At 39.7% G+C, this 27352-nt stretch overlaps 1 protein-coding gene and 2 long non-coding RNA genes across 3 annotated transcripts in view; 2 read left to right on the top strand and 1 right to left on the bottom strand.

Moving 5' to 3' along the window:
- BCHE (butyrylcholinesterase) overlaps window positions 1-24376 on the bottom strand; it is a 32112-nt gene extending 7736 nt beyond the window's left edge. The window contains exons 1-2 of the mRNA XM_040613048.1: window positions 24175-24376; window positions 19493-21014 (exon numbers count right to left, since the gene is read on the bottom strand). Coding sequence (XP_040468982.1) covers window positions 19493-21009 — 1517 coding nt within the window. The 5' untranslated portion in view covers window positions 21010-21014; window positions 24175-24376. The remainder of the gene's footprint in view (window positions 1-19492; window positions 21015-24174) is intronic.
- Window positions 13-10003, top strand: LOC121096688. The gene is made up of 5 exons (XR_005830654.1): window positions 13-486; window positions 1016-1089; window positions 3174-3371; window positions 3928-4072; window positions 6278-10003. It is a non-coding gene; the product is annotated as an uncharacterized LOC121096688 (long non-coding RNA).
- Window positions 10011-18290, top strand: LOC121096689. The gene is made up of 3 exons (XR_005830655.1): window positions 10011-10235; window positions 12813-12975; window positions 15887-18290. It is a non-coding gene; the product is annotated as an uncharacterized LOC121096689 (long non-coding RNA).
- Window positions 24377-27352: the final 2976 nt, after the last annotated feature.

The following is a 27352-nucleotide window of genomic DNA, read 5'->3' as shown; positions in this document are numbered from 1 at the left end:
ATAAGATTCTAGGAACAAGCATCCAGGGTTTCACCTCCAAAAAGGATGATATGTAGTATCTATATGACTATAGAAAAAAATAGTCGGTTTAAGTGTGTAGAAGAACAAGAAAATGGGAAGCATTGCATTAGGGAACAAGTGAGGCAGAATATGATTTTTCAGAAAAAGCAGTAGACTTACGATTTAAACAGTCACAAATCATCATTAGCTCAGAAGAGGTTAAGATTACAAATTAAACATCCTGTTGCAGTGTGAGCAGAAGGATTAATTTTCTTTTCTAGAAGCTGATATCAGGGAATCTGGGGCTTCAGGCAGAACAACAGTATTTGAAGATATTTAGTGGGATAGATTAAGAATGCTATTAGCTAAGTTAATTTGGTTCTCTCTGCTTTACTTTTGGCCAGGACTCTTTGCAGAAGGTGGTCAGAGAGGAGTCCAGGCTGTGTGGATCCCACTGGAGTTGTGCTTGCCAAGAGTGGGAGCGAGGTACCGGGTGTAGGGGGAGCATGCAGAGCATGGGATGCAGCTCTGAAATAATATTGGTATCTCTTAGTTCATTCAGAATGAATCAAGGATTTGGCCCATGTTTTGGTGTTCTGCAGTCTTTGGCATTTGCTGCTTACAGAAACAATGTTAGAGTAAGAGATTCAGCATTTCATTTCCTGAATCGCTCATTTCTTTACTAATTTTTCTTTTCTAATTCAGCTCTGATTAACCTATGGTGCCCTATTTAACTGCACATTTATTTGTGGCTCATGAGAATGATGACTTAAGCAGAGCTGACTTGCACTTCAGTTCAAGATCAGAACGCTAATGGTGCTGTCAGTATGCATTTAGCAGCTTTTATGCTATGAAATAAATCATGACATTCCGTATTATAATTTACAGGTGTGGGGGGGACTACACAATGGCTACAGATGTATTTTACCAAAAATGATTGAAAGAACTGTCAGATGAACACAGAATTTTGAAATACGTGAACCTGCTGATTATTACATTCTCTCCACATTTCCAGGAGGTTTACTGTTCAAAGAAATGTCCATCAACTTCCTTCTTTGCTCCATTATTGAAAATTTCCCAAGTTAAAAGGTAAGTCCCAGTTACAGCAAAACATAGCTCACGTGTATAATTTTGTACTGGTAAAAACAAGTTACAATTACAACCTTGTTTTCTATCACAATTACTGTTCATTCCTTCTTGCTAGTAACTTCGTGATGAGAATTGTAGTGCACAGAATAAGCTGTAAAGTTGCCTGTTCTTTGCACCAAATTAAAAGTTTAATAATATTCATATAGAAAATTAGAAGTATTGTGGGAATACCTTTACTGAACAGAAAAGAATCCAAACAGCCTTTGTCTCTGTCCATCTGTTTGGATGGACAACTGCTGATAGATTATAGGAACTTGCTTCTACTGAAGGAAGCTCAAAATTTTCACAGAAACCTCCATCCCATCACCTTTATCAATTCCCCAAACCTCTGCTCTTTCATCTTCTGGTGCTATTGGATCACCTCTCCTTCGGCACGTTCCAGTTTTGCCCACCTCAGTGCCTTTGTCAGTGGGGCCTGAAAGGGCTTGGGCCACCCATCTTCAGCACAGAGCTCTGCTTGGTGCACCTACCTTGTCAAACACTAAGTCACCTTGCTTAGACCTCTGTCCATACCTAGAAGTTCTAGTTAGGGAAGACCTTCCCTTTGTCTGCAGAAAATGTGAGTTACTGAAGATTTTTAGAAGGAAGCTAGCTCCTTTTCTACACAATTTTAAATGTTTGCAGGAACAAGTCTTACAGCAATTAAGAAATACAATTATTTTAGTTACTCCCAGAGAGGAAATGCAAGAGAAAGGTAAAAGAAAACCAAACCCAAACCAAAAAAAACCCCCAACCAACCAGTAAACCACCTGTATTCAAACTTTTAGTGTAAACATAATTTGTTTCATTATATCACCTACTGTTTTTTTCCTTTCTATATGCCCTGAAGTTATAGGCTGGACTCTCTTTACTCTCTGATGGTGGTAGAGCAGCTCATTTTAGTTAATTATTTCATTAAGATATGTCTTTAAGGCAGCCAAACTTATTTTCTCATTAACTTGAAAAACAGTATCTTTGTGAGCCCAGTCTCCAGTAAAGCTGCTCTCATTCTTTACTTTTATACATATATGTGCTTTCATTGAACTTCATGAACCTTATTTAATCTTGTGCTCAGTGGAAGTTGCTTGGTATTACTCATGGTCACTAAGATCAGGTTCTTCCCCCTTTGGGCATTGTATGGCTATAATTGTCTATAACACTTAATTCTCAAGACTCACTTACAGTAAGTATACCAGATTTGACAGGGAGTGAAGAGGGGTTTAGAGGAGCTTATTCATTGATCATTTGTGTATATTTGAGATTCATCTTCAACGCCTTTAGAAGAAGAAAATTTGGTTCAGATGGAAAATAAACCGCTTGAACACCGTTCTGTTAATTATGAAGATATAATACATGATCATTCTCATTAATAAGAACAATATAACCTGAAATGCAATACAAGATGACTGCATATTTATTAATATTTACATAGCATTACTTTTATAGATGCTTTATCATACACAAAAAATATAATAATCTGTTTTTTTGTAAGATAAAGTTCCTATAAAATACTCTATTTTTGTGAGCAAGCTCTGAATAGCTTTCACTGTGCAGTATCACCATTTAACAGAGAGGTTCTTTTGCATTGTTAAGTTATATTTTGGTATAGGTCACAAAGAAAAAAAAGTTCTGAGTCTCATGGAAGTGGTTTTAGGGATCATTTACCTTCCTAATGAGTGTTGTAAACACTAGCTGTACCACATGTCAGCTTAGACCATCCCAAGCTTTCCCTGTATTCTTATTTAGCTGGTCTATTTGTAAATGGATCAGGTCAACATGTTGCGTGTTTCTCTAGAGGAAAAGAAAAACAAAACCTACATCATTTTAGCTGTCCAGCAGAGATGAATTATACCAGCCCAACACTCACTAAGAGATTCACAGGCTGAAACACAATTTTACCTCCAGTCCCCCGTAGCCCCTTCCTCCAGACAGACAAATATTTGTTCTGCCTGGCTGAAGCTGTTCATAGAGATATTGCTCCCTGAGAGGAAGCATACACTAATTTCACCTGAGCAGTGTGTTATTGCTTTTAATTGTCTTTCCAGTTGCAGCTGGCTTCCCTCCGACCTGCTCTGAGAAGAGCTCAGCAAGCTCGTCTGCCTACAGTTCACCCGGCAGAGGCTTTCCCATCCCTCCCTATCACGTGGAGCATCGGGAAGGCAGCATCCCCGCACACGACCCACCTCCCTCCTGCCCTCATCAGGGTAGCAGCAACCCCAGCAGCCGCAGGCACTAAATATGCAGTAAGGCAATTTCTTCCTCGGTGCCTTCCGCAGGTTATTACCAGGCTGGCATTCTGCTGGCATGTGTCTCGTTAGCTGAAAAGGTTGCCCACTGAGATTAATGAAAAGTTATGATAATGCTGCTGCACCCCTCGGTTCCCCCATGCAGCAAGAATGGGAATCAAATGGAGACTTGTTCCTCCTGGGTGCAACTTTATTGACTTCACCCAGGTTGTAACCACTGATGCTCATTGTCAGTTTGCCCCCCTTTTCTTTTAAACAGCTGGTTTAAAGGGAGGAGACAGTGAATGTGAATAATTTTTATTAGTGTTCATGATTCCTTGTGAGCTGTCAGACAGTACTGGCAATCAGCTGTTTTTCATGGGGTGGCATTTTACAGTGTGTTACCATGGGCACAAGATAACAGGGAGAGGGGACAGCCTTAGAGTGAATGCAGCCACAGCAATAACCCCATCTCTTGCACATTTTCTGCAGTTGCATTATAAAGCCTTTAAGAATTATGGAAATAGTCAGCTCAGCACCAAATAAGAAGCCTACTGTAAATGTTTCACCCCAGGGAGCGAGGGACAGTTCTGCACGTGTCTGCGAGCTGCTGAGGCTCCTGTGGTTCTGCTCTAGGTTGCTTCAGAGCTACAAGAAGGCTACCAGCAGCACAGCGTGGTTTCCAGCCCTGCAAACACTTGTGCAGCAGCACAGCACAGGTATGACACCTGATAGGAGTGAATGTGGTCAATAATGTGCTTTGAGTTCGTGCTTTTACATAATTAACTCCTTTAATTACATAAATACAAAACCTGCTTTTGCTGTGACATTGTGAATTTTGGTTGTGTTTTCTACCAGGTGAAAGGGAGTAAGATAGCACAGGGCAGAGAAATCCAAGGTTCAGGAAAAATGAACAAAAGTGTGAGAAGACAACTGGGCTATAGTATCAACAGCTGACAAGTGAGGGGTTGTAAGCAGAGTGGTGTGGTTTATAACAGAAACAAAGATGCCAGCTAACAACTGACATCACAGACTGAGCTGTCACTGCACCGCGAGTCAACTCATCTGTTTGTTTAATAAAGCTAAAGGTAGATTTAAATAATGAAGGATGGTAAGGGCTCCTGAATACCACCATCATGTGATGGGTGTGCATCGAGGCTCTTGCCTCCAATGTGTTGCTCCTCAAAAGGCCAGGCTATGCCAGCCCTTTGTGCTTCTTCCTGTGGCACTGCCAAAGCCTGAGTTCCTCCTGCTGGTGCCTCCTCAATCAAAGACCGATCTCATTGACTTCAGATGAGTTATGACAGGGATATTGTATATTTTGAAAAAGGCCACAAGATTTGTATCTTAAAAATTTATCTTAGTTTTGCAGTTGCTTTATTAGTGGTTGTCTCATGTAGAGCATCATTAAATCATGCTGGCACTGAACAAACATACCCAATCAAAATGTATTTATTTATCTAATCTAAATGGATGAACCCAGTTTTATTTTATTTTTCCTTCTTCCCCAGTCTAGAAGAAAATATTCTGTTGTTTTCTTTCTTTTCCACTTGGACAGAAGGGCACTCCTAATTAGCAGGAGAGCTGGTGAGGAGCACCAGGCACGCCTGAGCTGCCCCAGCCCTCCGGAGTGCTGCTCCCTGCAGAGGGGTGGGAAGCGTTTGCGGCATTAGTCAGGCAAACATCCAGATGTCTCACATAATTTCTAAAGGCCACGATGTGTGATATTTATACCTATGTTCATTTTCTCATCGCAGCACAACAACTGCCATGTTAATATCAGTTCTGGGCAATGGTGTGGTCCCCAGGGGGATGATGGTGTAGCGACAGTGCCTGTTTGTGTAAGGCTTTGCTTGGATGGTGGGACTGGGAGCTTCATGGATATTTTCCAGCCTAGTCCTATTTAAAAGAGGAGCAGATTTTACTATTATCTACTGGTTGAATCTTCTCAAACCCTCAGACAATTTGGCTTAATGCCAAAATGTTTCTTCATACCGGGCTATTAGTTCAAATGACTCACTCTTAAGTAGACGTCAGAGAGAGCTCTGAGGTTGAAGGCTTGAAGTCCTTAACCTGAGGAGCAGTCCTAGCTATTGGAACAGAGAAAATGAACCTGTTCTGGAAACTTTTCCAAGGAAAGTTAGCAAGTGAAAGGATGAAGAAATATCTGTAACACCTGGGAGAAAAAAAAACAAACAAACAACAAAAAGAAAAAAAACCCAAAAAACCCCTGCAAAAACCTCTCCAGAGGCTCTAATTACTGTATAAGTTTCCCATTCAGAGACTGGGGCCTGTATAAATCTGAAAGGCTCTCACTGCATGAACACATGGATCGCATCTGAAGCAATATCATCATCAACTCTGTACACTGATGTATGATTCAATATAATTAATTTATTCTTAGATTTTTAAAAAATTCAGACAACTATCCAGAACATTTTCCTGAATCAGCTAATTATCTGCCACTTACTAAAATGGTTTTATGGGCTCCCTGGATAGAATTTTTATGCCAAAATATTTTATATTAAATTGTACCCTTTGAGATTTTTTTGTTATGGGAAACCGCAGAAGCAAAGGCAAGATGACAAGGGTATCTTTCTATCCACTATCAAAAGTTTGTGAATTGGCCCATTTGGAATAATAAGTGAAGTGCCACTGCTATATGAGTGAATTGGAAGGCTGACGTGATTACTTCACAAATACAGATATTATTTTTGATGTCACTACTGCTACCAGTTGGTGCTCATTGTACATGATACTGCATAACAAGTTACCCTGCTAGTTGGGTGGGTTTTTTTGAGACAGCTCTTCAGAGTATTCCTTTATATCAGCTAATCACTAACCATCCTATCTATTGAACTGATGGAACCTCTGTACAAATGCAGTGCCACACTTAATATTTTATTTTAAAATATTCTCTTTAGGTCTTTATCCTCTTAGACTAATGGGAAAGAGAGCAGCCATCAAACCTATTAGCTGAAAAGGGTAAGTGGTGCCATTTATAATAACAAAGCTCTAAAAACTACCGCACTGAAAGGTGGCAACTCAGACGAGGGTGCTGCCAGCCTGCGCAGTGCTGGGTGACTGGAAAGCAGCCGTGACTGTCTGTTTCCTACACTAAGCTTCCTTCCAGCCTCCTGGCGTCAGCATTCTCAGGGTATCAGGCCTGTGCTCCTGTAGCACTAGGAAGAACTGGGAACTTAGAAAAACAAATTAAATCGGTCACATTTAAAAACATTCATTTATTTATTAGATTATAATAAATTATAATATTAGAAGTGGGTTCTTGTAAATTGAAACTCGTGAGAAAATAATAGCCAGTTTCTGAAAGTCTGTAGTAATTAAACCTTTCTCATTCATTTGTTCCTTAATAAGCTGTAAAAATCATTGGTCCTGATTCTGCGACATTTGAGCCTTGCTCAGGTTCCCGCTGTAATGAACAAAGGGACTCCTATGACTGAGTACTGCAAACCGGAGAGAGTTTGCAGGTTTGAATCCTCCAAATTACTTTTGTTAAGCAGCTGTTTATGGGAAGTTCATTACGTTCTGTTGTGTTCAGTTCTTTCTCACAGATCACACGCAAGTTCATAATCTAGTGACTATAAAGTGCCCCTGAGCCACAGCAAAAGGAAACTGCTTTGCAAGTTGTATCGTAGGTAAATATTATTTCTTCTGCTGATCCTTGAGGAAACCTGCAGGATCCAGCTGGCATACTTTTTTAACTGATAGAAATTGGAGAAGGACCTTTGCAGCTAGGCTTTCTTACACCTTCACAGGCTAAAAAAAGCTCAGGATATTCCTTCCAGATGCCAGCTTGGTGACAGCAGTTGTGTGTTTAAATGTCTTAAACTATAAATTATCGTGGTATGCACTATTACAACTGATATCAGTTTCAGGAAATGAAGCAACAAGCTGTTGCTTCTTTTTTGGTCTTATTGTGTTCTGCTCAAAGCAGCTTCATGAAGCACCCATCAAGTCGAAATGATTCTTGCCTGTGCATGTCTTGGTACTTATTTGTGAATTCCTGCCATATGTCAGGGATTGACAAGGTAGATCTTAAGATGTTGGCCATAAATAATGTAGTATTTGAGAAATTTAGATCCAGGATGTGCTGCCTTAGCTCTTTGGGCATGCTTGCAAGGCATTTAGGAGATCAGTGCTTCAGATCCCTGGCTCCTGGACTGGATTCTGCGCTGGTATCAGGAGTAATAACGAGCTGGGACAGCCGAGCCAGAGCTAATGAGCCCTCCAGACCCTGCCTGTGGATTTCCAGCCTCCTGGGCCCACGCTGGCACTCCTGCACGTAAGTCTCCTCCACCGTGAAAATGTTCCAGCAAAGCTCAGTGCTATTTCAGGAACCCCTGCCCCAAACTCCAATATCTTTATAGCGTATGGTGAGATATGATTGTCATACAAGGTCTGGAACAGCAATCTCACCATTCTATAAGCCACTAGCACTAGAAAGCAAGTTAAAATGTCCTTTCCTGAACAACCAGTAGAGTTAAGCATGACCAGACCTTTCTCTAAATTTAGCTTTAATTAATAATGAGGATCCACATTGATTTAAATGAGAACAACTTTGTCTTGATATCATCTGGGTCCCTCTGAGTGAAGACTGTGAGTATCATACTTTTGTCTCCTGTCCTGTCTACAGTCCTAAAGCCCTGAGGGTCAGAGATCCCTCAATATATCTCGGGTGATACCTCCCAAATACATGCATGTTCTGCACAGTTTTGACAAGGGTGTAAAGAAGAGACTGAATCTCCCAGCTTTCCATCACAGAGCCTCATTTCTGGCGAAAGAAAACAAAGCTCTGAAAATGGAAAGAGTCTGCGATGCTGGAGGCTGCCACAGTGAGAATGGCAATTGACAAAAGGAAAAGAAAAAAAAAAACAACCAACAACTCCAAACTAGTGAATAATCTTCAACCTAATGGTACGACTTCAAGAAGCCAAAATATTTGAAGTTAAATTGAGTTCAGAGAAATGGATGAAACTTTGACATTAATATGAAGGTAATTTTAATCCACCAAAAATATGTTTTATCCTGTCTTGTTTTAAGAAATACTTATCACTCATCTGATGCTCAGAGTCACACTAAGCTGAATGTGACAAGTGTCTAACATAACATACCTATAACATATATTTGTAGTCATTTACACATTGAGGTTATGTATTGTGATAGAGCAGTAAAGAATTTGCAAAAGTATTTTATACCTTCTACTTAACGTGCCTTGCATCTGAGGCATTATTTTGCATGATGCTTCAAGTCCAGCACTTTTTGAGGTGAATCAACTTATTAGTTAGGGGTTGATCCAAATGCAAACAAATGGAACAGATTGATTGACTTCAAAAGCTTTGGATCAGGTCCCAGCTGGAGAAATACCTGTAGCTGTTTACAAAAGAAGCTTCTCTCATCCTGGACAGAATTCACAATGATGTTGCACCTTCTCCAGGACTCCAGGTTCTGGTGTGAATATTCACAGTTTGTGTTTACATCACTTTTGGATAGTCACAAGAGGGGCAATACTATGACTTAGTCCTCCTTTATTTCTAAGGGAATATTTTTTTAAAAAAAATGTTCCTTTAAAGTATTTTATAAGATCCTTATGCCCTTTTGTATGATATCAGTTTTAGCTTTCAAGGACCACTTTTCAAAGCTGTTATTTTTTCATCCTCTTGTCTGAAGCAAGAAATCAAATGTAACTATAGTTTTAAGTCTTACTTGTAGAGGTTGAAGAGGCCTCTTTGGAAATGGAAGAAGGTTCTGAACCCTACTGAGACCTTGAAGGAGGAAGTAACTTCAGCAGAAGGTAAGCAAAAGAATAAGTAGACAGGAAGGCGATCGCACTTGCCCTTTTGCTCATCCTCTGAAACTGTCTTATCTCCTCTACAACCTCCTCTCTCCTTCTCATGACCTGGAAAAACATAAACTTACATAGCATTTTAACCAGAATTGCTTCCTAGGAGAAACCTAAAGAGAGTGTGTAAAGGGAGAGAAAAAATGTTTTTCTTGCCATGGAACTGTTAATACTGTATTTTGAATTCCCAGTGTCTTTGCTAAAATTTGTCAGCCCAGCTGGTTGTGACAAAAAGTGAGTACTGTACTCACATGTATTATATGACTGCCGTTTCCATCTCTTGCTTTCTCTCCCATTGATAGAGCTCATCCCAGACAGTCAGAAATTGTTAGATAAATGGATTGAATGTTTTCCTTCTCTCTAGACACCAAATTTTCAATACAGACTCTGTAGTAGATACTATACTAGGATATAATATTTGAGATTCGTTTTCAATTGTAATTGCTCTGACCATGGTTTCTTTTCAGGATTGATGCTCCACATAACCATGCACCAAATAATATCATCTAGATTCATTGTGTCCTGATGGACTTCATCATAGTACCATTTTTCTTTATATTTTCCACTACTGCCACTGTTTTATTTCTGTGAATGGTAGGAAAAGCATGAATCACAAACATCAGCTACTATGCATTCTAGGCCAAATTGAGCAGTCCTATAAAATGAAACCATTAGATAGCTTTCAGTAACATGTATATGCATTATTGTTTCATCTGAAAGAGAACCATTGATGCTTCATGATGCCAAATGTAAATAAGAAGCTCTAGTATTCACAAACACCTCCCCCCGCCGAATATTTAATTTTTTTCTAAAAAAAAAAATTAAAAAAAATTAAGTTATTTACTTATCTCTGTTACAAAGTCATTGTAGTTTTGACTCATACAAGTGGAAGTTACATGTATCTTTCTTTCTTTGATGAACACAAATTATGTTAGAGCATTATGACATCCTCTGAGTCTGATTTGACCTGCACCAAGAGGGAGATCTCCAGATACCAACATTTGGACTGGAAAAGACAAAAGGTATGTCTCAAGAAGAAATGGTATATAAAGAGGGGAGAATTTCTGAGCCTATGCAAAGTCCTTCTATTCCAAAATTGAGGGGGCTTCTGTGGAAATTATAGTATGCAGGCTACTTCATAATGAGGAAAAAACAACTGTTAAACCTCTAAACGTTTCCAGTTGTATAGAAAATTCACTTGGACGCTACTCTTTGAGAACACCATGGTGTATAGCATTCATAAGAGCATTCATATTTAAAACTTTATTAGTTAAAATAAAAATCACAGTATTTGAATAGCAGTTCCAGTAGAAAAAAGGATCACTTTGGTATATATTTGAGGTAAACTCTTCATATTTTGTATTGAATGAAATTAGGAAGTTGTCTTATGTTCCCTCCAGGAAAGGTAGAGAACACAGATGGTGGCCAGAGATGTCTGGGAAAGCAGATGATGGCAGCTTTTAATTTTACATCTGTGCTAGCATATAATTGTGTAATGTCACTAACTCCAAGCATGAAATGCCTGATTTCTACTGGTGTGCAGCTTCTAGATTTGTGGGGACGAAATCTCACAAATCCTGTGGCTAAATTGCTAACTACATTTATCCACAAGTGACTCCTCTTACAGCTGATTGAAAAAAAATTAAACACCGTATTGAGCTACCTTCAAAAATATGGTGTTGGGTAACCTCTGCTGCTCCTCATTTCCTCTTTTCTCCCCTTTGCCACTTCCCTGAAACAAGCCAATCTCTTGTATTGGGGAGTAAATTAAAATGTGTACCGAAAGGTTTCCATTCTTCATGTGAAATTTCTCAGTAGGACTTGTGATTAGTGTTCCAGAACCACCTGGAAAAATGGAGTTTGCAGACCTTTTAAACTTCAATTTCTGTCTTTTGATGATGAAACAAGGACTAAGCTGCAGAAAAGTAGCATGGAAGAAGAGTGCCCTTAAGAAGAGGTTTAACTGTGGGTGGACATTAATTAGAATTTCACAGTGTCTTCTGCAATCATGTGTTTGCATGCCTGCAGAAGTTATGGTACAAGGAATGTAATCCCTAACCTTAGATTATCTCTGAAGTGTATTGTTCTTTTATGTGAATTTGCCTCACACATAAATTCATGCATGCATTTCCTTCATTTTGCTGTTCACAGATTCTTTTACCCTCCAAAACAGTTAGCAAGACTTTAAGATGTTTTGTTCTTTTATCTTTCCATCTCTTTTTGTTCTTTCTCTCTTTTTAATGTCTTTTTTTGTTCACCTAGCCTGTTGCATCTGTTATCATTTCCATCTCTTGTTTCCCATCTTCCTTACTTGGGTACTTTCCATCAAACTAAATTATTTCTATCCAGGCTTCTTAATCCCACTCCATAATTTAGAGGTAGCAATCATACCATGATTTTGTTTCAACTCTTGGAACAGTCATACCTCTTCATTCCTCCCCCCAAAACAGTTGTAGGCTTTTTGCCAGGTTCTTGGCACAGCAGGGGTCCAGTACAGCCACATCCAAGATATTTCCCTCTCTCCTTTTACAGCCAAAGTCAGAAGAGCTCTACTAAAACCCACCTCAAAAGGATCCACTTTGTAATTTCTTTTCTTGTGCCTGCGTGTGCATGTTTGTGTGTCTGTGGCTCTGACAGCAAAACCTGGGGGTTCCCCTTGCTTAGTCCCAGGACTGTGCATTAGCATTTGTGGGTTTGATCCTGCAGCCCCTGACAATTATATTAGAGCTTGCCCTTTCCCATAAAGCATTGCCAGTGTTACATTCAAGGCAAACCTTTGCATTATAGTTTTAGATTTTAGTTTTATGTCTCATTCAATTGCTCCTAAAGTATTTGGAAATTTCCTTAATAGATGCTCTCATCTTGTGTTTGAAAATCTGTTCTAGAGAATAAAATCTGTATGGCTAGAATTGTGTTTGCTGCACATACGGAAAGTAGCAAGACGTCTTCTTGGAATTTTGCAATATTTGTAATAATATTAAACCAATCTAAACAATTTGTATTCCAGACCTATTTTCAAAAGATGACTGAATCAAATAGTCCTGTTTTCAGTTTTGAAATTCAATGACAGCTTGTCAGCTTGCAAGCCAGAGAGAGAGGACTGCCAAATGCAAGTCTCTAGTTACTGATTTTTTCCATGATGTACTACATCCAAACAGATCACTAAAAAGATGTTTCTATTACTGTTTCTGAATATAAAAAATATGTATGGACCATGAAAAGATGATTAATCACTTTCAAGAACCCCAAAACCAAAAAATGAAGGTGGAGAAATAGGAATAAATTTCCTAAATTTGACCTTTTTTGTTCATGACTGATTTCCACTTTTTTTTTTTTTTTTTTTTTATGGCTCAGAAATTATTCCCGTGAAAGAGAGTGAGTGTGAGAATGCATGTGCCCTTTTGGATCAGAATTAAAGCTTTGCTTTTCCCTAACACAGGAAAGGAAGGCTTTCCATAATCTTTTTGTATTTTTAGAAACCTCTGTCATGCTTCGTTTATACTCCTGGTGTTTTTACCTCACAGCCAGAAATCTTTTGTTCTGATTCTTGACCGGATCCAGTCAAATCACTGGTTAAGATGACAAATTACTTATTCCAGATAAGCTACAGTTCCAGTGTGGTTGAAGAACCTGTGAGGACCAGTACCAGGTCTCAGCTGAGTGGCTCCAGTCCAGGCATCTGCCTCTGTCCCTGTGCACCTGGCCTTATCTCTGGAAGAAATACAACCCACAGTAAACGTCTTACCACAAAATGCCTTAGTGGTATGTAAAGCTTCCTAGCTTCTGAAGTATTAGAAAATTAAAAGGGGGTGGAGTGTTTTTGGTTTCTGTTTTTCCCTCCAGTATATTGTCCTTTCCATACATAGACTATATAGGTCCCCAGTTCGATCTGCTGTCTGGACTCTATATGAGGTTGTTGTTTTTGTTCTCACTGTTCTGAAACTACTCCCTATAAACATGTTGTGATAAGTTGGTAGCAAAAGCGCTGAAATTTATTATATGTCTACCAGTGGAACATCAGGGAAAGGCAATAATAACCAGGCAAAGTACTTCAGAGCTTTAGTGGGACAATCAAAGCCTCACAAATTCCCCTAAAACATAGGAGGAAATATTTCAAAGGCTTCACTTTATAGAAAAAGCCGCAAAGATTTGTTTCAGCAGTTGTAAAACTGGCAGTGAGACAAGTTTTGCCAGTTTCCTTTTATCCAAAACATTTTTCACAAAGCCTTAAAAATATTATCTTTGTATGTTCCACTACATTCTTACTTGAGTTTTCATCTCCTCTGGTTTGTCTGTCTCCTTGTCACTTTACGTCACTCATGTCTAAAGAATACAGTTACAAATGTAATGAATAAAGTAATGCAACAGGCATAACCTAGCAACAACTGATTTGGGATGCCATATATTTTTTCATGATAAATAAAACTTCCTCTTACTAGAGTTAGCAGAGCATTCTGCTGGTTATGATTGATAGTACCTGTTAGTGTCACTTGCTTGCTTTCAAAAGCTTTCTGAAGAATAACAAAAGTACAGCAGAAAAATTAACCTTAAAAGTGTTTAAAAAGAGAAATTTAAATTCTTTCACCATGGATGTCACTTAAAATGAAGTGTGCCTGAAAACGTTCAAGAGAAGTCCACTGAAAACTAACTTAAGATTGTTAAAATGAACTTGTACACAAACACAACTGTACTGAGTCCATCCAGCCCCTTCCATATGAAATCACATTCCTGTTTCCTGCTGAATGTAATTTGACTACATCTCTCTGCCTGTCTAATTCTGGTGATGTCTGGGATTTTAACGAATTATTTTAAGGCTAACATTTTATATTCTACTGCCAATGTTCTTAAATTCAAGAATCAGTTGAGGAGACCCTAGGTCAGGAAAAATGGATGAATTTTAAATCAAAGTGTAAATCAAGAGAATCGATTTTGTAATCTGTTCTTTCTTATAACCCAAATATTTTATTATACTTGATTTATTCAGACAGCACCAGTAATAATCTTTTTTCTTCTCTCACTTGTAGAACAGAGATTTCTTGAGGGTGTGATGAAAATATTGTTCTTTCAAGGCTTAAATTCATGCAGAAAAAAGTATTTTATGGAATTATGCTAATAGCACTAGGAACGGCTGGGATACTTGGTCAACCTTACTTGATACCAAATGTCTATTCATTTAAAATTGCAGTGATAATGAAACAACAGAGGTGTTGAAGTGATAGAAAAGGAAATGCCATACCTGGAAGCCTTTGTCTTCCAATCCCAGGGCTACATTGGCAGTTCAGTAATAGTTACCTTTCTCCGCACCTTAGCAGACATCAGCATCCACCTCAGGACTTCACACTGTTCAGCCAGGATGTTCCTACCTATGCATTTTCTCCCTCAGTAAATTGAATCCAATTTAAAAGTGAAAAGGTCATTAGAAAATACAAGTGTTCAGCTGCCAGCGGAGTTCAGGCTCCCTGGCATGCTGGTGTCTGGAAATGCCCAGGACTGGCAGGCAGAGGCACTTCAGCCACGCCAGGAAGGGCAAGAGCCGGCTGCATGTCTCACGGAATAATGGAGTGATGGTCCTCTAAACACTGTGGATCAGAGCATGGTATTTTTGTCCACCTGTAGCACATCTTTGCAGGAGTCTAACAGACAATCTGTACCACTGATTACTTAGATTTGCTCTTGAAATAAACCATGAGCATATTTCTGAGGGGAAGAGATATGGGGGTGTATAATTGGAGGGTAAGTGACCCAACAGTGCCAATCTGCTTAGCCACAGCTCCATGGTGGCTGGTCTATCTACAAGCATCAGGATTAGCATTAGCTAGATATAATCCAAAGGGCTGATCCTAAATATCTCTACCAGGAGCTTTATGAGCCTCCCAGTCTGTCCTTTCTTCAGTATCAACTGCTTGAAAAGGCAGACCCATGAGGCAATCTGCTTCTCTATTTTATTCGCTTCTTCTCAGGCTAGTTGACATGAAGTAACATTATTTATATGAGTAAATACTGCAGCCTGTCCCTACGTGCAGTAACAGAAGCACTTACGGTATCCATAATTCCAAAGGTTCCCAAGCCACTGAATCCTGTTCTGGATAAGAAATCTGCAGGGAATCTCATGACTGAAAAGCATCAGCTTATTCTCAAAGACAACTGTTTCAGCAGGGTCTTCACAGACGTTACGGACCATGTAAATAATGGCAGATTCCTAAACCCGACACCATTCCCTGGGGTGCCGAAGAGAGGCACTGCTGTAGAAAGCCAGCGTCTACCTTCAAGCCTCACAGGCGAAGTGCCTTGCCCTATCTCCTGCTGAGTCAGCTACATTCCCCATTCATAGTGAAAACTAGAACAACTTTACCCCTGATAATTCTCCAACAAAAATGGTCAGTTATTTATTTTTAGCAAGGATGTGAAACAAAAAGTGCCTAGAGACTTGGGAAATTGCATCAGCTACTGGCAGGGATGATGGGCGAGTGGGAAGCTGGAGCTGGCTGACAGTCTCCTCCTGTTTACTGAGCAATGGAGAAGCCGAGAGCATCACTTACACTCTCGGGATCCTTTGAAGGAGTCACTTCTTTTTTCCTCCCTAACATCTTTTCTTTTGTTCTTACATGACATTAGCTGTTTCTCATTAGTTTTCTCACTTGTACCCTCCCGATTCTCTCCCTGATCCCACCAGGGGGAAGCAAGCGAGCGGCTGCCTGGGGCTGAGTTGCCAGCTGCGGTTAAGCCACGACAGAAACAGAAAATGCTGCTACGGGGCATACCTTCGACTTGACTAGGTTTTATTCCTAGTGCTCATGTAAGAATGAAACCCAGAGATCATTAAGGCCCAAGTATGAGCTTGAAGACCCCTTGTGAGCAAGCCCTGCACGCGGTGAGCCGAGCTGCCTCTCCGTCCATCCCAGCCAGAAAGTACCAGGAGAAAACTGATTTCTTTCAGCTTTTGTTGACTCTACCTTATCTCCCTTCCTCTGAAGGCTGCTCTGCCTTCCCTTGCGCTTCTGTATTTCTGTACATTAGAATATTAGGTCAAACACTCTCACTAAAAATTATGCTGTACAATATTTCTGATTTTCATCTTTTTGCTTGATTTTCTCCTCATCTACTAGAGACATCAATGGTAAAGTAGTTTTCCCCTCAGATGTTCGTGCTTTGATCATGCAAGAGTTTACTACAAACATTATGTCAAACAGGGCTTCCCCAGTTCTTTATAAATGTTTACTGTGTGCTCGAAGGTGCTGGGAAAACAAGGCTTACCTATCACTGTAGGGGTTATTAACAATTTTTGTTGTTTCCCCCCTCACTGTGCACTATGAATGGTGTGCTATGGAGCCTTAGGGGTCTCTGATCTGGACCATGAGGAAAGTGTCCCATGATGGGTTAACACCGACCTGATCTCTTACTGTTACCTAAGTTGCATGACTGTATTGTTTACCCTAATAGTGATGGGTTTGATACTTGTGGTGGAAGCAGAGGAAGGGATTAGTTGCTGTTTGCTGTGGAAACCACTTGAAATTCAATCTGTGGGTTAATCTAATTATAGTGTGAATGATAGTCAGACTAGATGATGAGGCTGTTGTCTATAAACTTAAACCTGAACGTACCTTATGTTGTCTAATTTTAGCTAGGTACAGTGACAGGGACAGAGTACTCTATTTTGCATAGCAGGTTATTGAGATTTTTATACATATATGTATATCTAATCCAGTGGAAAGCAATAGTTCATGGAAATGTAAATACTGTTCTGCAAAATCTATTATAGACCTGATTTTTTTTTTCTTTTCTGCTAAGGAATAGTGCTGTTTAATGGAAAGATCTGCTGTCTCTGCTATACGACCCTGACTGCACGCTCCTGCAGGGCAGGTTGCAAAGCTGCAGTATGTAATAAGGAGCCTTCGCTCGGTTTGCTCTCCACTAAGGGCCTAATGACACCGCTTTCCAAGCAATGCTGTCATAGCATGTCTCTGTGATGCAGGAATTGTTACCAGGCTTTACCTGACCTCATTGTGCAGACTTCATCTTGGGAATCTATCATCAGATGCATTTTTGGCATTGATAAATCAACCGCACAGCTCAGTGCCAGACCGTACACCCCTGCCGAATGCATTCCTCTGTGCTACAGGCTTTCACACCGAATTCATATGGAACGGTGTCCTCAGGCTCTGAGTAAAGAGGGAAGGAGGAAGAGCTCATAGATTAAATTTTACATTAAATTTTATGAGAATAAAAGCTGTATTAAAGCATTATGGATTGATGACTATAGCTATCTGTATCCTAATTATCTGAGTTTTAATACTCTCATCACTTAGACAAAAAAAAAAAAATACAGGCTCTGACATATACAGGGGATAGAACTTGTTAATGTAATTAATATTCCTCTATATCAAGGCAAACAATCCATCACACCTATTGATAAGCAAACCTGTTAAAAAAAGGATACACATAAAAATAAGCTGTTAGTCCACCTCGCGGTATCACATGAAGGGACTAGGCAGGGCTGGGCTGGCAGCCACCAAGTGCAGCGTGTTTCGGAGCTGAAGCAGTGCCATGGCACAAGGAGAGGCGTGGGGTGGGGGTGGATCACGGGCCGGGCAGGCACACAGCAGCTCCTAGCGTAACCCCGCGGCCAGGGCAAAGAGTACTCGCCTTGGGTGCGGAAACAGGGGAATATCAGGTTGAACTAGAAGCGACAGATGACACCTGTAATAAGGACTCTTTGGGGATGACAGTGATTAATTCCAACAAGGTGTTGATGAATCACGGTTTTAAAGAAGGTGCCTAGTTATTATTTAAGGGCTTGAAAAAATGCACTATAGTGAAAGTCTCAAGAGTATAACCTGGTTTCTCTAAAAAAAAAAAAAAACCCAAAAAAAAACAACCCCAAAAAAAGGATGAAGGGTTATTTGAATAGAGCTTAGAATTATCTCTATATGGAACGTAATTCATAATATAAAGCTTAGAAATTAGCAAGTAAAATATAGCACCTGGAAAATGCAGAAGTAGAATAGGCAAATTCAGACCAGATACAAAACTTCCTTTTATAACTGTAACTATTTTAGTGGAATTAGAACAACCTACCAACATTTGTTCTGGATTTTTCATCCCTGGAAATGTTTAAATCCTACCTGTGTTTTCTGTTATGTACAAGGTTATAAGGACTAAACAAGCATAGTGATCTTCTCTGATTCTAACCTATTAAGAAAAATAATTAAATCCTGTTCCAAAGTTGATTTTAGCCTTTACAAATCTACGTATCCTTCACAGATCAAAGGAAAAGTCCACTATGGACATAAAATTTATGCAGGATTTTAAAATTTAAGTTAATTACATATTTTAAAAGTATGAATTATGTGTTTGGTTGTATGCTTTCACAGGTATAAATATTTTTATATATAATTTTCCCAGGTGAGAGAGCAGAAACCAAGCTTTTGAGAAGACAAGATACCTCCCCATCCCATCAGGCTTGCAACCTTGAGGCTAATCATACATGACTGCAGTAGTGACTGGTTTTCTCACCGCACTGGAATGTTTTCTTTTCAAGCTGAATATTGCATTGAAAGCCCCACAACCCCACCGAGAAGAGCAAGGGCTGTCTCGCTGCTCCTGGCCAGCTAAATAGAGTGAATGAAGGGTTGTATTTAATCCATTTCAAACATCCAAATGAAATATGCTTATTTGCTTCTTATACAGGCTAGGATATATTTCACTTAAAGATGAGTCTAATGGAAATAGCAAGTGATTTGTCATCGGCTTCAGTGAAACCCAGGATTATACTTACAGTACACATGGGAAGAAAGGCTTTCTGAAAAGAACATCCTGTAGTCCCAATCACTTCATCATGTGAACACAATATACCCCCGTATTATACACCTGCATGTTCCGAGCAAATTACATCTTCAAGGGAATCGGGCTTTTGGCTCTTACTTCTACAGTTGGAAGTCTTTCCAGAATTTGAAATATTTTGTTTCTAAAAGTTGAAACCATTACCTTTCCTTTGTAACAACTGCTGGTGTGGCAAAAAAAATAATAAATGTTTTGCATTTGCTTTTATGCACATTATTTCCTTATGCTCATCTAATACAGTGAGCTACGCAACAACAGTTTATTTTACTAAGATGGTGTTTTTATCAGAACTAAACCAGGAATTTTGGATAGCCAAACAATTAATCCTTCCTAATCATTCTCATCAGGCTTCAGATCACCATCAAAACTGTTAGGCTTTTTCTGCCTGTGAAACAAACAAGCGTCTGACCAATCAAACAAACTTCCACAGCAAACTTACCCAGTTTTCGCAAAAGTTGCCCAGTATCTCAGCATGGACCGGCTTAAGATTTCTTCAGCTTTGGTGTAATTGACTCTTCTTTCTAGAGGCAGTCCGAACACAAACTCGATCTCATAACCATGCATTACTCCCATCCACTCTGGCCAAGGGAGCTTTGAGGATCGGTGTTCAAAGAAATAAAAAAATGCTTTGTGTCCTAGCTGTGCAAATTTTTTTGTGAATTCCATTGTCGGACATATTATATTGTAGTCACCGATAACATCATCCATGGCATCACGGTAATGTTCTGGCTTTTGCTCATTTTCCCAATCTGTGTATTGAAAAATGATCGATTCTATTGCAAGTTGACTTGCTTCTGGGAAGGACAGAGTTAAAGCGGCTTCAAATGCTGTTTTATTGATCAAGCCATCGCTATCCTTGCTGAAGCCAGGGACTCCATATGCTAGAAATGCTGATCCTTCATCTTTATTAACACCGACTAAGATCTGTGTTTGTTTGAAAAGGCCATTCTCAATCAATGTTTCTGGCATGTCAGAGAGAAAGTCACCATCCACAGCTGGACAAAAATATACTCGTAAAAGAGAGTCATATGTTACAACAAAAATTTCATTCTCCAGTATATCCTTTGGGTCCTTGTCTTGGAGGCAGAGAATTAGCTCTGTCTCATTGCTGGTGGGACACTGGAGCTGTTTAGCTAGAGCCACTGTTCTGTTTCTGGCTTCAGATGCTGTTATTGCAGCCCAAGGGGCATTTGCAGATCCACTTTGCATGATGGCTCTTGTGAATAAAGGATGGCTTTTAGGAGAAAGGATGTGGTAGCTGACAGAAGCTGAGCCAGCACTCTCTCCAAATATAGTCACACTTTTTGGATTGCCTCCAAATGCTGCTATGTTCTCCTGGACCCACTGAAGTGCCAATCTTTGATCAAACAAACCTGCATTTCCAGGAGCTTCCTGATTTCCTGGCAGAGCCAAAAATCCTAATGCACCAGTCCTGTAGTTCATGGAAACTACAATGACTCTTTCTACCCTGGCCAGAAACTTGCCGTCATAGACTGGTAGGGAAGTTGACCCAGTCTCAAAGCCACCACCATATATCCACACCATGACAGTTGCATTCTTAGGTTTGGGAGAAGGAATCCATAAATTAAGGTATAAGCAGTCTTCACTTAGGTTAGTTTTTGGATTCCACATCTCTGATCCAGGAAACCCCGGGTAAGTAGTGTCTATAAGCTGGTAACAAGAGTTTGCATGTTTTGTGGCATCCCAAACATCTGACCACTTCTCACGAGGTTCTGGCTTTTGAAATCTCAGTCTACCAATGGGTGGCTGTCCATAAGGTATTCCAAGGAAGGCTGTCACAGTTCCCCCCAGCACCTGCAGGTTCATTCCTCTGACTCTGCCCTTCTTGGTTGTAACGATGTTATCTTCAGGGATTACCTTCCTGATGAACATATACAGTAGAAGAAGCCAGATGAGAAACCTGATATAGAGACTTGTACCATTTGTCCAAGTCATGATGCCTGAAACACAGGAAAAAAGACATTCAAGAGTTAGTATTGCAATGTATTAGTACCAAAGCCAAAATAGGTTGTTCAAAAAGGGTGTAGGTCACCCCAAGGACATTGAAAATAACATGGTGCTGCTACACAAAGGTCAGCAGTCTTTAACCGTAAGTTCTTGTTAGTTAGTTGCGTTGCAAAGACTGTGTTTAGTATTTAGTATTTGGTACAGTACTTCAGAAAAACTCTGTTGCTAAAAAAAAAGACAGAACTGAAGAAGCCTGACCAGGGAAGGTAAAGTCATATAAGCAGAGTCTGAACTACTTCAGTTGGCAGATGAATTAACCACTTGCATTTCCACTGGCGCGATGAACAGGACATCTTATGATCTGTGATGGAAAATGCCATGCCTGACCAGCCATCATTCTGTTAGAGGTTGCTTTCGCAATTTGTGTTCTCAAATCAATAAAGAGTGATAACAAACATCACTAGGCACGGATTTTTCCACACATAAACACACAGTCCATGAACATGGAAAAGGAGCTTGAAGCCAAGTTCTAATCCAAGAATTTCTGGGTCCACGTAAGTTTTGAACTACATGTTTGTATCACATACAGATGCCTGGGCTGAAACAAACCATCAATGGCACAATTTGCTAAAACCTCAAAGCACAGGGTGATTTTGTTGTCCTACTCATACGCCTTAAGATCTGAAGGTGTTTTAACAAGTGAGGTATGTGAAGGACATCTGACCTGACCGGCAGGTCAGCTCCTGTGGGCAACTGCATACAGAAGTATACCAAGAATTACATGAAACATTTATTTCAAGATCTTTTTTCTCTAAAGCAACTTAACCAAGGTTATAACCACCATAGCCATAAGATGTAGTCATACTTTTGCTACTTAGAATGAATATTAAAACACTAAAAAGACAACAATTTTTAATATATGTAGGTGGTGTCTAATAATTTGAGTATGGCATTCCTTAGAACTTTTCATAGTAGTAATTAGTAATACCTTAAAGCTAAAGGTATAGATGCTGATTATGTGCCACATGTAAGCATACTAATAGCCCTATTTACCCCAACCTTTTCAAATGCTATAAACCCCCCAGTATCTTAGTAGAAAGTCAGAAAAAGACTTTTTGCATAAGCCCATTTCTATGGCTTACATATTTGAAAATAGTCAACAAAGCTTCCTTCTATTTTTTGCTTGTTGCCTTGCCGTACATAGTGTACTCTGTCCTGCCACTTTAAACAGGCCATTCTTTGTTAATGACAAGCACTTGTGTCCTTAAAAGGAATAAGAGGCTAATTTCTGTGGAAAGTACAGCTGTGGCCTAATCTAAGCTCCTCCTGCTTGTTTGCGTATTCTGAGAAATGAAATAAGAAAATGCAGGGGAGGGAAAAGGAAGATGTTGTGCAGAGAGATTCCTAACTTTGAGGTAGCATCAAAGGAACAGGGAAGAATCTTCAGAGACAATATTTTTATCAGTCATATAAACAGGTAGAAAATAGATAAATTTTAGAAAGCAAACTTTTACGCTCTTGTCTTTAAAAAAAAAATAAGAAAAAAGATAAGGTAGTGAATGGGGGCAATAGACTTCAGAGTTGGTCTGACATTCCATCTGGCCTTCAGCTTGACTTATATAAACCTGTAAATGACCTCATGTATGCTAAACTTTACAGATGTGCGTAGTCGATCTGGGCAACTCACACGGTCCAGCAACTCCCAAGGAGTTTGGGTAAGCAGAGGCTCTCCCTGGCTGCCCGCAGCACCTGACCAGGATGCTCACATTGTTCAGTGGCACCTGACCCCCTCTTTAAGTGCCAATCATATTTTTGTTCCATCCATTCCTGTCACAAAATCTTTCCAGAGCTGGGTGAGAAAAGGTATGTAAAGATTAGCCTGAGGCTAAACTCTTTCACCCTATCTCACAGTCAACCAAGGCAATGGAGGAACTGTGAGAAATGTTAATAGTAGGGATCCAGCTGGGTAAATGTGCAGCCAATGCGCAGCACTGCCAGATGGGAGAAGTAATTTCTCTAAGTTTGTTGTTTCCCTGACACTGTCTTTCTTCACACACTTCTAACACACCACCACAACAACAAGCTGGAAAGAATAAGAGATTTCAAACATTGTCATTATGAAGAAGATAAAATGGTACTAAGAAAAGCGAGAGGCATTAAAGTTCCTAAAGCTTTTAATATCTAAATAGTAATTTAAATTAATTGCCCTCTGCACATTCCTGTTAATTAGAAAGGAACGGGGTGGGAGGAAAATACTGTAGTACTGCAAAACACAGAGGCACAGATTTTGACCATAAGAAGTTTTAGACAAGAATTTTAGGAAGGAAAAAACAACAACAACAACCCCAAAAATCAGTTCTGTACCTTCTTAATTAGCTCTGCAAAAAAACAAATGGCATTAAAAAAAAAAAAAGTTTTAAATAGATCAAGTTTGAAAAACACAGAAGTTTTGTACTACTGAATGAGAGGTCTTGTCTAGTCCCAAGTTACTTTGCTAATATTAATAAAAGTAGCGAGTGGCAGAGGATTATTATTACACATTGAATGTATGGCAAATATTACATTTAATAAGGTTTTTACGGCTGCATTAAACCAAACCCAACAACGTAAAGCACACTGAGCAAAACAAATATTGCTTGATTATTACTATGAGAGTAAAAGGGTCGGAAGATTGCTTTAGCTCCTCAACTTTAACCGAGCAGAGATATAGCATATAATGCACTTGCATACTTTAAAAAGCTGCTTATATAGTAGTTTCCTCCAACAAAACTTAAACATTTGACTATACTTTTGTATTCTCATTCAGCAAGGGAACACAGTTTATTTCACTATGTCCTCTCCTCACAAATCTTTACCCAGCCAAAAAATCTATACACAAGACTACATAATCAGTATTTAAATAGAAAAGATGGTTGAATTAATAAGTGATTTCTAGCTCAGCTTAATTTACTTAGCTCAGGATCCCTTGAATAATATCAAGGTCTGATACACACGCCTGCTTACTCGTTCCATTTGCAGAGCAGAGTGAGTTTTCCCAAGAGAGCAACAAATGGGCAGAGCATAACATTTTAAAAGATCCCAATCCCCGTGCAAATCAAGCTGAACTGTAAATTATCCTGGCAGACAGAGATGTGTAAATAGAGAATCACTTACCCCACTTCTATGACAAGAACTACAAAGTTTTTAGAGTCAGGATCTTTGAATACTTCAGGGAAAATGCAGTATGCAGCTGCTGCTTTAAGCCCGTAAATTGGACAGTACTGACATTATAATCAACTGTTTCTGACACAGAGCTCGCGAGAGTTGGCAGCAGCAACTTGATCTGCCGGCAGCCGTTCCTTACTATCTGACATCTGCTCAAAGGCTAAATGGTATCGTTGTAGAAATGCTACAGAGAGAAATCCGTCTGGGAGAAAGTCAGGCGTGAGCTTCCACAGGAAAGGGAAGATACAGGGATTTTTTTCTTTAGCACAGGGCAACAGTTTTATCATGTAAAAAGATGAACAGAATTATAAATGTAATAAAATCCTGCCCCTCTTTCCTTCATCTTGCTTAGAGCACCGATCTCACCTGGGCCTTTTTGCTATTGTACAGCTCAGGATTAGCACCATTTTAAAGTACCTCAAACTTTTCTTTTCACTGTAAGATAAGTAGTTATTTTTGGTTTTAAGCAACTGTGGCAGATAAAAAAGGAGTGTCTTCTGCACAGACATGTCAACAACTGGCAAGCATCGTTTGTGTTACTTGACTCATGGCCATCTGCAGGCTGCGGCAGAAATCTGCGTTGTCCACGCCTGATGTTAGGGTTAAAAATGGTACCCACATTGTGTCACACGCTGTTTTCTCTCTCTTCTTAGGCTTCAAATAGGAAATTACCCATGCTGCTTAGTACACCCGATACCCTCCTTTTGCCTGACCCTCTTAAGCCTTGTTTCCCCCAGAACCCAGCGCTGCAGGTGCAGAGCCAGTCCAAACCGCAGGGCAGAGTTGTCAGGGCTGCAGCACAGCCAGGGACGTGTCCCACAGCACAGGGGGGGCATGTAGAGTACAAATATTTCAAGGTACAGATGAAGGCAGAACAAAGAAGAGGGGTGGAGTCTACAAATAAATTACATACACTCCCCTTAGAAAATGCCTGGTCAAACCCATATCCCTGAGCCACCATGTGAAACCAGGCAGCCAGCCCTTGGTGGTGGGGCTGCTGACCCCCAGCAGCATCTGCACTCTAGCTCTGCTCTGAAAAAAAGCAACTTTTCCACAATTTAAGGTTTTCTGCTACCGAGAGCCTTTGCTTCCCCTGTTAGAGCTGAAGGCAATTAATTTCCCTCTGTTTAATAATCAAACTACAGCTCTGTTTCAATTACACAAAAGCAATATTTGGCAATGCATAGAACAGAAATAAAGCAGAAATAAAAAGTTGAGTGTGAAGTTTATAGACCTTAACATGGAGACTACAAATGATTTTAAAAAGCTAGCATGTGAAATAGTGTTCTAATAGAGAAAATCTCAAGCAAGCACGGTCATATAGTTTCTTCCAATAATTTTACAGTCTACCTTTAAGATCAGACATTTGACAGGTACATTGCAGGGACACATCCATTGGAAAGAATATGTCCCAGTCTAAACTTAAACCAGGTTATAAATCCCTAAGCTTGCACCATGGAAGCGTCCAATATAGTTGCTTGTTAGGAATTCAGAATTCTTAGCCAAGACTGTTATCTCAGTAATGTAAATATAAATATTTAATAACAAAACAGGATTAATTCAGAATCAACTCTAGGGACAACTCCTGCTGATTAAAACTTTTCAAGTGCAGTCACCTGCAGGACACACTAAGTTGCCCTCTTCAGATTGAGGCCATCTTCAACGTTCTTCCACGTGCACACTCATTCACTGTCTCTAATGCCCCTTCAACCCATTTGGAAATGGCCAGATGACACACATTTGTTTCATTTCCATGACATCAGAGGAATGAATCACAAGCCCCAAATCTTGTTAGAGGCCACTTTTAAATAAGGTGTTTCTGACGCTTATGACAAACCATTGTGTTCTCAACCCTCATCTCTGCCTCGAGCAGTAGAGAAAGAGCAGGAGACTCAAGCACCAAAAGTGCTGTTCCTGACTTCATCTATTTTCCAGCATTGGCTGTGCTGTCCTACATCTTCTGTCACCACCGCTCCCTTCCGCCCTCCTCGCCCCTCTCTGCTTGCCTGTATGGTGCCCAAGGCACCTGAAAGAGCCTCCTGCTCTGAGGCAGGCACAGTCACTAAATGCAAGATGTGGAGCATTTCTATGGGCTCTGACAAGGTGACCTGGGATAAGTGAATCAGCTGTCTCGGGCTGTTCCTCGGGCAGTAGGAAGCACCGAGTTCAGCCTCAGGGTTACCTGGATGCCTTCGGGGAAGGGGAGCATTAGGACAGACTGTTCAGACTGTTACTCTTCTCGACTATAATACTTCAGTTTAATGTTAGACTATTATGCTGTACTTTTTAAGAAAACTAAGCCCTCTTCTATAATTTTTCCCTTTAATTAAAAAATTAACATATAAATTAAAGTTTCACAACTGTGTGCTGTGAGAGGAAACACTTATTTTAGTTATTACTTAGCTTACTAAAAATACCTGCTAGAAAATTAGAGATTAAATACATTTAATGCCTTTAGTAATTCTGTGTAGAGTGGTCATTTTCTCAGTTTTCCTTTGGGAGCTTGAAAGGAAAGGAGGTACAATCCAGCAGGCAAAACACCATATATATGTATGTGTGCATGCTTGTAAGTGCTGTTAAACATGCATACATCTATAGGTACGTGCACAGGTACTTTTAGATATCTCTATCCATCTACCTATCTATTCGTAACGCTGGGAGTTTTTGAGGTTACGTACATTTTTATGGCGATGTTCTTAAAAATTGCCACCAAAGATAAAAGAGTCTTCCCATTATTTCATGTGTACATATGAAATAGATGTCACACTGGCATTTTGATACGAGAGAGGTCCAAGTCTCTTAAGAAATGAAAGCAAAGGCCAACTCTAGGGAAGATTGACATTTAGCAGGCTAAGAAGCTTAGAGAATTTAAACAATATGGATTATGGAAATATCAAACATTTCTGTTGTGATTTAGTTCACTATGAAACTGCCCTTCAGGATACTACCTAAGCATATGCAGATGTTTTTGCTTATGAATATCCTATTTTATGCACATTATGGGTTATCTTCAGGACTTACCTAATAGAGTTGAGAAATCTATGAAAGATAAAACCGTTTGGAAAAAGATGTATCTCAGATATTTCTGGAGGAAAACACGTACCGCTCTCCCAAGGTTTCCTCTGAG

This window comes from Falco naumanni, chromosome 13, assembly GCF_017639655.2.
Source record: "Falco naumanni isolate bFalNau1 chromosome 13, bFalNau1.pat, whole genome shotgun sequence".
NCBI classification, from domain to species: Eukaryota; Metazoa; Chordata; class Aves; order Falconiformes; family Falconidae; genus Falco; species Falco naumanni.
This window is presented reverse-complemented; position numbering and strand designations above follow the sequence as displayed.